General features: G+C 39.5%; 1 protein-coding gene across 2 annotated transcripts in view; it reads right to left on the reverse strand.

Moving 5' to 3' along the window:
* The window catches only part of SOX5 (SRY-box transcription factor 5), an 860916-nt gene that overhangs the window by 178532 nt on the left and 670079 nt on the right, over positions 1-12305 (reverse strand). For both annotated transcript variants that reach the window (XM_030214565.1, XM_030214564.1), the window contains exon 8: positions 6975-7098. In XM_030214565.1, the coding sequence (XP_030070425.1) occupies positions 6975-7098 (124 nt within the window). The remainder of the gene's footprint in view (positions 1-6974; positions 7099-12305) is intronic.

A 12305-nucleotide genomic window follows, 5' to 3' on the forward strand; every position in this document is an offset into this window, starting at 1 on the left:
GCCACATGTCCATTTTTGGCACCCTCCAAAAAAGGACTTTTTTGCAGGCGCACTGAAAAATGGACCTGCGTGCATCCAAAACACTCGCCTACAACAGTGCAGACCATTTTTTGGCATGCCTTAGTAAAAGGGCCCCTATGCGCACTATTAAAGAATACACCTGATCTGTGCCTAAGTTAGTGCAGGTATTTAGGCCTGGTTTTAGGTGGCCTAAATGGGTGCGCCTAAATTTTAGTCACAAGACTGGCCGCTAAGCGTATTCTATAAACTACACCTAACTTTAGGTGCAATTTATAGAATTGCACTAAGCGCATGTTTTTTTGGCACCGATTTTTAAGGAACCATTTACAAAATTTGAGCCTTAGGGCCCCGTTTACTAAGCTATGCTAGAGGCGCATTAGTGCTTTTAGTGCACGCTAACCTTTAGCGCACGCTGTGTAGGCGCCCACAATATCCCTATGGGTGCCTACACAGCGTGCGCTAATTTTGTGCATATGCTAAAAACACTAGTGCACCTTAGTAAACAGAGCCCTTAGTGTTTACAAATACGGAGTAGGCTTTTTAGCACTTGTATGGATTACAACATAAAAATAATAGAATGGAAAAAGAGTCAGCAAAGCTCTGGATTTATTTCAACAATATAGCATATTTGGTGCTATAAAATACAACTTTTATTATTATTAATAAACAACTGCTGTAGTCAGAGACAGCTTAAAATTCAAGTAGTTCTCTGCAATATATTTCTCAATAGAACTGTTTTTATGAGACAATAATGTTCCAAAGGGAAACAAGTTATAATAACAAAAACTATTTCAATAAAAAGGTCATGCTACAACTCTGAAAAAGATGTTTGTTTGTTTTTTGTTTAATTAGAACCAACTATAATTAGACCCCACTTTATCTGCCTGGATGTGAGAAATATTTCCTGTTATACTTTATAAATAGGTTAAAACATTAGTAAATCTCATCTTAGACTATAGCATAGCAATGACTAATTTACAATCAAAGCCAAAGGCTTATTAGCTCAAGAACAGACACCAGCTTCACATCCCTTAACAGTGAAACAGATTTAAACCAGTTTCTATACTTGTGTTTCTCTATGAATAGTTTCCCCCCTTTTAGTTACAACGAGAACCAGAACAGGTAATAGGTAAATTGGAATCAAAAGACAGAGAAAATAGACTAGTAATTATTTCAAACATACAAGAACATGATTTGCATAAGTTGTTTCTCAATATTTCCAAAAGACTTAGGGGGTCCTCTTACTAAGGTGCACTAATGGATTTAGCACGTGCTAATCGTTAATGCGTGCTAAATGTCATGCAGCCCATTGTACACCTTGGGCTGCATGGCACTTAACGCACATTAATTCATTAGTGCATGCTAAAAGGACCCCTTAGAGTAGTACTACACATGATCAAGAGAACTTTTGTTACCCTATTTTTATTATTTTTATAAAAGCATACCATAAGAATATAAGAGTTGACCTACTAGGTCTGACCAAGGGTCTTGTCTAGCCTTGTATCCTGTTTCCAACAGTAGCCAGTCCAGGTCACATATAACTGACAGAGTCCCAAAAGTTACAAGATTCCATACTGCTTAACCTTAGGGATAAGAAGTGGCTTTCTTCAGCTCCACCTTAATAACGGTTTATGGACTTTTTACTGTTAAGAATTTTTCCAAACCATTTTTTTTCTTGTTTAAATTTCTTTTTATTAGTTTTCAATACAAAGATAAACAAGAGCTCACAACAAAACAACAGATAACACTTTACAGCAAAAAGTAACAGTGGAGCTCATAGGTGAAAACAACTATCCATGTCTAGGTTAAGATAAAAGCAAGAAAAGAGAGAGGAAGAATAGAGGGGAGCTGGAGAAGCCAAATCAGAGTGGAAAGCATGCAAGAGACATGAGACACATCAATATTTATGCGTATCACTGTACAACGTTGAAGTGAGATACAAGCGGTAGCCATTTCTCCCTATAATACACAAACTGTGGAGACTGCTTAGCAAGGTGTGATTCATACTTGTATATTTGAAGCATTAAGTTTCACCATTCCTGGAAGGTGGCTTGCTGCAATGACTTCCAATGCGAGATTACCTTCAGCGCTAAAGATACCCTTCACTGTGAGTCAGCAAACTTCTATAGCACTGATCTCTAAGTATCACAAATTTAAAAGTGATTGAGCCAGGAAGGCGAAAAATGTCTACCAACTGTGACCAGACTTCTAACCAGTATTGCCGAATGCATATACAGTCAAATATAATGTGCTTTAAATTGCCCACTTGAGACAGACAAGACCAACAGATATTAGGGTTGGAGGCGGCAATAACATGCATCTTATAAGGGATTCATAAAGATCTATGCATAAAAAATACAAAGACTGTATAGTGGAAGAAGAACTGGAGCATCTAAAGAGGGACTTCCAAAGCTGTTCCCACAATGAATCAGGAATAGGCTGTTGAAGGCCCTCTTCCCAACACCTACGTAAACCCATACAAGTAGTGCAGGATTTGCTGAGAAGATACTTGAAAATGTGGGAAGCAGCGTGACCAGTATGTTGAAGCCTCAAATGAAAATCAATAAGCTCTGAGGTTTGGGTCAAGAACTGCATTTGCAATTTACCTTTATTCTTCTTTTTTAACATGATGCTAATCTGAAGCCATTGGTAAAATTGGCCGACTGGCAATGAAAATTCTGCTTGCATATCTGAGAATGATTTCCAGGCACTGTGAGACTCAAAGGTGAAGGGGAGGAATATGTAGAAACTGATAAAGATAAGACAGAATTGCTTAAGAAATATTTCTGTTCAGTGTTCACAGCTGAAGGGCTGGGAGCAAGACCACAGAAGACAAACACAAATAGGAATGGATGGTTTGTACTCCATGAATGATTTTCAGAGGACTGTGTTCATGAGGAGCTGGCTAAACTAAGAAGAGATGGGGCCAGATGGCATACATCCAAAGGTACTGAAGGAACTTCGGGAAGGTCTAGTGGCTCTGCTGGCTGATCTTTCAATTCTTCTCTAGAGTCGGTAGTGGTCCTGGAGGACTGGAGAAGAATCAGATGTGGCTGCTCACCACAAAAGCAAAAGTAAGGAAGAGGTTGGGAACTACAAGCTGGTGAGTCTGACTTTCTGTAGTGGGTAAATTAATTGAAATGCGTTTAAAACAGAGAATAGTAAAGTATTTGGAATGGACCCAAAGCAACATGATGTCACTAGAGACAGGTCTTGTCAGACAAATCTGATTAATTTCTTTTGGGTGACTAGAGAGATGGATCAAGGGAGAGCACTGGATGTGACTGATGTACTTAGATTTTAGCAAAGCCTTTGACACCATTCCACATAGATGACAAACTGAGTGCCCTTGTTATAGGCCCTAAAGTGATTGATTGGGTTAGGAACTGGTTGGGTGGAAGGTGACAGAGGGTAGTAGTAAATGGAGCTCTTTCTAAGTTAAAGGATGTTACCAGTGGTGTGCCACGAGGTTCGGTTCTTAGGCAGGTAGTTCTTAACATTTTTGTAACTGATATTCCTGAAATAGGGTAGACATCTCTGATAGTGTGGATAAGATGACAAAGGACTTTGAAGCTAGCGGAATGGTCTGGAATTTGGTATCAGATTTAATGCTAAAAAATGCAGGGCCATGCATTTGTGCTGCAAAAACTGAGGAAATGGACAGTTTAGGGGTGAAAACCTTTTGTGCATTAAAGAGGAGCGGTACTTGGGTGTGATTGTATGGTGATGATCTTAAGATGGTCAAAAAGGTAGAAAAGGCGATGGCGAAAGCTAGAAGGATGCTTGGGTGCATAGGGAGAGAAACGGTCAGAAGGAGAAAGAGGTAATCACGTCCCTGTATAAGACTCTGGTGAGACCTCATTTAGAATATTGTGTACAAATCTGGAGACCATGCCTTCAAAAAGATATAAACAGGATGGAGTTAGTCCTTTGTCGTAAAGCATATAGGGACAGACTTAAAGATCTCAATATGTATACTTTGGAAGAAAAGCGGGAGAAGGGATATATAATAGAGATATTTAAATACCTATGCAGCATAAATGCATAGGAGGCAAGTCTCTTTCAATTTCAAGGAAGCTCTGGAATGAGGAGGCTTAGGATGAAGGTGAAAGGGGATAGACTCAGAAATAACATGAGGAAATACTTCTTCACGGAAAGGGTGGTAAATTCATGGAAGTGGTGGAGATGAAAACAGTATCTGAATTCAAGAAAGCTTCAGACAAGTACATAGGATCTCTAAGAGAGTGGAAGGGAGAATAGATGGCATGGATGGGCAGACTGGATTGGCCATATGGTCTTTACCTGCCTATACTTTTCTATGTTTCACTTTTACCCACATGTTTATTCACGCCTTCAAAAATGTCCGTTGGCTGAATCCCTACTAACTTGGCCCATTAAACTATGTTTGTCTATATGTTGAGTAATTTTGTTCTTTATAATAGTTTCTACTATTTTGGTCCCTTAAACCTTTTTTAAAATGAGAGTTATGTTGGCCACCTTCCAATTTTGAGGTACCATGGATAATTTTAATGACATGTTACATATAACCAAAGGTAGATCTGCAATTTCATTTTTGAGTTTTTCAGCACCATGGGCTGTATACCATCTGGTCCAGGTGATTTACTGCTTTTTAACATGTTGATGTGGTTTATTACACCTTCCAGGTTCACTGAGATTTCTTTTAGTTCCTCTGTATAATCACCCTTACATAGCCAGAGGTAGCTCTCTTACATCCTACTCTTTAAAGAAGGAAGGAAAAATTTCATTTAGTTTCTCTGCTACGGCCTTGTTCTCCTTGAATACTCATTTAACTTCTTGATGATCTAACAGTGCAACTGACTCCCTTATAGCCCTTTTCCTTCTAATATATCTGAAAAAGTTCTTTGCTATGTTTTTACCTCTACAGCAAGCTTCTTCTTAAAATTTCTTTTAACCTTCTTTATCAATGCCTCCCTTCTAACTTGCTAGTACTTATGCTGCTTCCTGTTTTCTTCATTTGGATCCTTTATTTCATTTTTTTAATGTTATTTTGGTTCTAATAGCCTCATTCACCTCACCTTTTTATCATGATGGCTGTCATTTGCTCTTCCTACCACCTTTTTTGTTTCTTGTGAAAATAACCACTCTGAGCTTCCAAGATGGTATTTTTAAAGAACTCCATGACTGATTTAAATTTGTAATCTTTGCAGCTGCTCGTTTTAGCTTTTTTAAAACCATTTTCTCATTTTATCATAGTTGCCTTTTCAAAAGTTAAATACAGTAGATTTCCTTAGTGTCTTCATTCAAGTTATCTCAAATTTGATCATGTTATGATCACTGTTGCCAAACAACCAATACCTTTCATACCAAGTCCTGCATTCTGCTAAGGATTAAATCCAAAATAGTTTCCCCTCTTGTCTGTTCCTCAACCAGCTGCTTCATGAAGCAGTAGTCATTTATTTAATCTAGGAACATTAGCTCCTTATAATTTTCTGATGTGACATTTATCCTGTCAATGATGGGGTAATTGAAATCATACAAAGCTATTCATGCTTTCAGATCCCTCACTCTGAGACACCTTTCAGCAAACACACTCTCATAGGAGGGCTGTGACCTCAGTGCTAAACAGGAGGCTATAGGCAAACTAATCATTGGCACTGTATCCAGTGGTGTGCTGGAGCAGGCTCTCACAGGCTCGCAAGAGCCGGTTAAGTTTTTAAGAATTTTGGGAGCCGGTTGTTAAAGTAGGGCCCTTCATGGCTACTTTAACAACTGGCTCCCAAAATGTGGGCTTGGGCCCCCTGCTGAATTCTCTTTTACTTTGCTGGTGGGGATGCTGAGCCCTGCCAGCCAAGTAAATAGACTACTGCTGCTCCGCGCTCCTTGTTTCCAGCATGCTGCTCAGAGCAAGACGTTGGGAGTGGTGGCAGGCCATTTATTGGCTACCAGCAAAGGTATGCCTAGCGTGCCTGCACGAAGGGAGGGAGGAGAGAGAGGCAAGTGTTGCTCCCCCCCCCCCCCGGCCGCCCCTGGCCCTTCCAACTACAGAGCTGGCTACGTCCGAAGAAAGAGCCTGTTGTTAAAAATTTACTAGCACACCCCTGACTGTATCCCCAAAGTATTGAAATTAACATTTAAAGATAGATGAAGAAAAACACTGCACTGTCCATCAAAACAGAGAAGTAACTCAATAGTAAAGGAACACTTCTGAAAACCTGCTATACTTTCAAATTCCAAAATACCAATCAGCTAAATCGGCAATAGTCCAACTCTCAATACATAATCCATATACTCATCTGAAGCTTGGGTTTGGGGATTTATTGCTGCATGAAGTGGAATGGATACTCGAACCTCAAGGGATCAGATTGGTTCTCTGAATGCTAGCAGATTTTTACACCGAGTACATACATAAGACTCTCACCAACTGGAAGATAAACATGTGACACCCAGTGCAAAAGACTGTTTCGTTCAAGCATTTAGGACTATTAGTCTTCAAAGTATGAATCCAAATGGCTCACAATAAGTAAGAGTTTGTATGTGGTTACCCGTCCTTAAATCTGCTTATAAATGAGCTAAACATATTCAAGGGGATCTGTTAATTGACTAGAGAGTACATGAGGATGCTGTTAAACTTCCCTGTCTTTTCTCAGTGTGAAACAAGGTGGGAAGATAGATGGGGGATGGTATGTATCATGGACACATTGTTAAAAGAGGGGAAGGTGGTAATTGAGAGTCAGCTTTGTGCAGAGAGGCATGGACGTTCTGGCACTATGCAGTGATGACATCCATTTCTGTACCTGATGCAATCCCATTTTTAATGAAAAAATATGTATAACACAATATGCAGATACTTATAGCCTTATTCGACATCTATCATGATTAATTTGCAATGGCCCTTTCTGGTTGTTAATAGGAAACAAAAGTCACATTTAGCAGAATTTTTTATTTTTAGCTGGAAAATACATAGAACTTACTACATCCTGTCTTGTAGCTGAAGCCAGGGGGAAGAAGGAAACCTTGTTGGACTGCTGCTGCAGCCAGAGATCGTTGATCTGGAGGGAATACTGGAATCATCAATGGAGGGAGCTGACCTTGAACCTAATGAAAATAAACAGCATATCAAGAACATAAACCAATTCACTTACGAGTCCTTTTACTAAGCTGTGGTAACAAATGGCCATATCCATTTCTGCGTGCTAAGGCCATTTTTACTGCGGCCATAAAGCCCTTGACTTTCTATTTATTTCACTAATGGCCGTGCACTAATTTTTGGCATTAGTGCGTGGCCATTTTTTAAAATTACCTCAGGAGCTCTTACCAACACCTGTTCTGTAGGTGGTAAGGGCTTGTGTGTTACCCATGTGCTAACCAGTTAGTATAAACTAATGTAGATGCACTAACTGGTTAGCACAGAACGCCCACCCACCACCCCTGACATGCCCCCTACAAAAAAGTCTCCCCAAAATTTACTGTGTGGTTAGTGCACGCACATCCAAAAACTAACGTGTAACACTTAAGCGTGTCCTGCATTTGGCCATTTTTGTTGCATTAGGCCTAACACAGCTTAGGAAAAGGACTCCCAAAAAGGATCTATTGTACTGCATTTGTTATTTTAAAACATTATACAAAAGTACTGCTAAAAACAGAAATAAGGGTAAAAACAACAAAAAAATTATGTCATATTCTTTGAAAAATGTTAAACAGAAGATATAGCCTGATTTGTAAAAGGTTTAGGGACCCTTTTACTAAGGCATGGTAGACCTAATGGCCCGGATTCTGTAACACCGCGCGTAACTTAATTGGCTTAACAAGCTAATGAGTGCTGATAATAGCAATTAACAAGCAATAATGAACACTAATTTGCACTGATTAGAATTTAGGTGCACAACTCGCTAACTGCATTCTGTAACGATGTGCACTGAACTTCTAATGAATGGAGGCAAAAAGGGGCATGGTTATAGGTGGAGAAATGGGCATTCCAAAATTTAGGCACCTAGTTATAGAATATGACCCAGTGCGCCTAATCTACACGCTGAGATTTACATCATGTTTTCGTTGGCATAAATGGATGCGCGCAGATATTGGCGCTGAAATATAAACCAAGCATATTCTATAATCGGCGCCTAAATCTAGGTGCCGATTATAAAATACTCTTAATCAGCACTGATTACTGCGACAACCTTTTAGGCGCCATATAATCTCCTCCAATGCAGGCCTACTGCTTGCTAAAAAGGCTCTACTGTGGGATGTGCTGAGGCATCCTGCAGTAGTTTCCCACTCAGTGTGCACTAATCCCACACTGAGTGGGCGGAGAGTAGGCATGCTTGCTCTAATAGGGTAGCACAGGTCCATTACCACACATTACCTGATTAGTGCAGAAGCCCTTACCACCTCTTAAATAGGCAGCAGTAAGGGCTCCCGCAGTAATGGCCATGCGCTAATAGGGAAATTAGTGCGTGCCCATTACAAGAAAATATGGCAAGGCAACCCACCCACTGACACCAGCACCAGATACGTTTTAGCGCAGTTTGGTCAAAGGACCCAATAGTCCTGTCATGAGTCTACAGAACAAAAAGTTATGAGCCAGATGCAAAACATAAATCATAGTACATGAAAGTGGCGTAGCCACAGGTGGGCCAGGGCCCACCCATTTAGGGCTCAGGCCCATCCAACAGTAGTACATGTTTAGCGGTAGCTGGTGGGGATCCCAAGCTCGGCCAGCTGAAGACTTCCCCCTGATGGTAATGAAAACACTCCTCTCTACAATACCAGCATCTGCGCATTCTCAGTTTTCAGCGCATGCCTGCTGCAGACTGCCAAGGTAGAAAGAAGCATTTTCCACCCTGCTGCGATATTTTTTTGGTGGCGGTTGGGGGGAGGGAGAACACTTGGTGCCCACCCACTTCTTGTCTAGGCCCACCTAAAATCTGTTGTCTGGCTACGCCCCTACATGCTGGTCCAAGCAATAGTCCATTGACATTCAAAAGTGGTGAATTAGTCTGTTCAATATTTATATTTTTGTCTGAGGTAGTTATTACTTAGGGTCGTTTTACTAAGTTGCGGTAGAAACTAGCATTAGTATGTTCTTATGCAGGTTTTTCCCACACTCTAAGGCCCTTTTTATTGCAGCAAGAAAATGGCTGATTTTCCATTTTCCCTATTTATCACTATGTATTATTGTTGCCATTCGTGCACAGCCATTAAAAATAATTATGCATGAGCATTTAGGACACCTATTTTGTAGGCAGCAAGGGCTCACCTGCTAATCCTGCACTAATCAGTTAGCGTGCAGTAAAGTAGCTGTGCTAACTGAATAGTGCAGAAGCACCTACTCTTCCCACCAGACACACCCCCTCTGCGGAAAAATTAAAAATACTTTTTAGCACACAGTTTGCACGTGCAGATTAGAAACTTACCATAGAATGCCTGAGAATGTCCCACCGTAAACCCTTTTAAGTTGTATTAAGCACAAGCTAACACTGACCTGCAGCTTAGTAAATGAACCCGTAACTTGTTACTATCTGTAGTGACCTATGTGGTCACTGATGCTTAAATTAATTCTTACATTCAGCACTGAAATCGAGTGCTGAAAGTAGGAACAATATAGTGACTGCACCGGCATTATCAATTTAGTTTAGGTCTGCTATTTACCAATTTCAACAGCCCCATATTATTCATATTTTTTTTTAATAAAAAAGCAAAGTAAATATATAATTTGCTTTTAATATCACTTTATGTATTTTTATTTAACTTCTTTATTATACTATCTGATTAACTGTAGAAAATCTTTAGAATCATATTTATGATAGTTGAATATTCTAAGCAAGTATTATGCTAACACTGTATTATGTTTCTGGTATTTGCATTCCAGTGCTGTTAAATGTATATATTTTTGGTACTGTTTCACGATAGTTCTATTATTAGATTTCTATTTACTTTTTAAGTTTATCTCATTTATTGTATTTATGTTTCCTCTTGGTTATTTTACTAATGTTATGCTGTTAACAAAATTGTACGTTTTATGTTAAACTGTACATGCTGTACATCATCTTGGGTGAATTTCTTCATAAAGGTGGTTAATAAATCCCAATAAATAAAAAACAAACTGTGATATTAGGTGTTTCTATATGTTTTTTGTTTTAATTATTTGTTAGTTGTATTTTGAATTTCATTATGCATGTCTGAGTCTTTTTCACAGTGAAACAGAATATAAATGTAAATAATCACCTGTGTCAAACTTTAAAATTCAAGCCCATGATATTATACTACAAAAATGCAGTTTCAAACCAAACAATCTTCTTTTAGGGGCCCTTTTACTAAGCTGCGGTAAAAAATGGCCTTAGCACATGCATATGCATGTCATTCCCATGCTCTAAGGCCATTTTTACCGCGTGGGTAAAATGGCTGATTTTTCTGTTTCCAGCAATAATGGCAACATAATATGTGGCCACTAGCTTATGAGCACTTAACTATACCTATTTTGTAGGCGGTAAGGGCTCATATGCTAACCACATGCTAATTAGGATGTTCAAGACTTAGAAAGAAGAAACCATAGCAAAAGCTTCCATAATTTGACCACAGAGGAACTTAAGGCCTTGAATTCGTTGTCACTTAACCAAGAGATAGTGATCAAGCCAGCTAACAAGGGCAGGGAGGGCACTGTAGTCCTATCCTTGGACTTTTTAAAACAATTTTCTTTTTTTTTTTATTGGAAGGTAGTGGTTCCAGAGGGCACTGCAGTGGCTGCAGCCTAACACAGCAATTTCTGCTAAACTAAGGGGAATCTTGATGATTTTGTTTCATTCAGCTCAGCAGAATGAAACAAAATCATCAAGATTCCCCTTTTTAGTTTAGGAGAAATTGCTGTGTTAGGCTGTAGCCACTGCAGTGCCCTCTGGAACCACTACCTTCCAATAAAAAAAAAAAAAGAAAATTGTTTTAAAAAGTCCAAGGATAGGAATCAGCCTTAGATTGTAAGCTCTTTTGAGCAGGGACTGTCTCTTTGTGTCGGGTGTTCAGCGCTGCATGCGTCTGGTAGCGCTATACAAATGCTAATAATAATAGGTCAGGAGCTGTGTCACTTGCAACTTTGAAAGTGCAGCCAACTCGCATAGAAAGGGTGCCACCACTGCTGCTGCTTTTAACAGAAGCTCTGGGGCGAGCTGAGCTTTCTTTAAAGAGGAGGGTGGCTTGTTTTAATTTTCCACAAGGTGGCGAGTGCTTAGCTTACTTCTTAGAAGGCTTCAAGGCTAGTAGAAGCTAAAACCCGAACACGCTGCCGACTCCGTCATCAATGAAGCCTGCTTGGTGACGGGTGTGGAGATGTCACCTGAGGTCCAACTGATGCCGGAACTTAACTTCCTTCTGCTGCGACCTGCCCTTGTGGAAGAAGGAAGTTACTTCTGAAGGGGGGTGGGCCACAAGAGAGAGAGAGAAGTTCCTGCATCATCAGCCAATGGAAGCTAGCTGCAGCCTGCTGGTGGTGTCCTTCCCAAGGAGGTTTAATAAACAGGAGTGGAAGTGAGCCTATCTAGTCCATTGTAAGCAATGAAGCCAATTAGGACAGTCTGATTTTCTCCTTCCCAGCGAAGCTGTCATCCCCATTTACTCAAAACAAAGCAAGCAAACCTATGAGCTGCTGCATCCACATTGTCGTTTTTTTTTTAAATGTTGGTCCATCTGTAACAAGTCTAAAGCTGTTTCAATTGGATAGGCAGTGCTTTAAAAGGTGGAGGACAAAAGTTGGGGTTTTTTTTTTTGTTTTTTTTCTTACTTATTGGACAACTTTTTAATTTATTTGAAATAACAATTGAATATCACTAAAACAGCTTAAAATTATTATAGCTGCTAGAAACAGCAATTTAAAACTCTATTTTGTGCTCATTTTTCCACACTAAAAACTAAATAAATACACTGTATACAATACAGATGGCCACATTTCAGTGAGGATATCCTGTTTTCTGATGGGTTCATCTTAAATGTTGTTGTAATCTGCCTTGGGAAGCCTGGTGTTATAAGATGATGGAACATATTGAAATTAAATGGAAGTTGAATTAAACTCTCCTTTCATTGGGGCACATGTAATCATATCTTCATCTGTTTTAGATACACAAATGGATTATTCTGTTGTTTGAGCATGTTTCAGGGACAAGTGGTTTATAAGTCAAAATAATAAAAATACTTTCTGTCAAACAGATCTCTCATTTGTGGAAATATAACTAAATGGGCTATAAGCCCCTAATGCAGCCCATTGGTTTTCTTATATTTTGTTCTTATGATGGCTCATACTGTGCCAAAACTGGAAA

The sequence above is a fragment of the Microcaecilia unicolor genome, chromosome 9 (genome assembly GCF_901765095.1).
Source record: "Microcaecilia unicolor chromosome 9, aMicUni1.1, whole genome shotgun sequence".
Classification (NCBI taxonomy): Eukaryota; Metazoa; Chordata; class Amphibia; order Gymnophiona; family Siphonopidae; genus Microcaecilia; species Microcaecilia unicolor.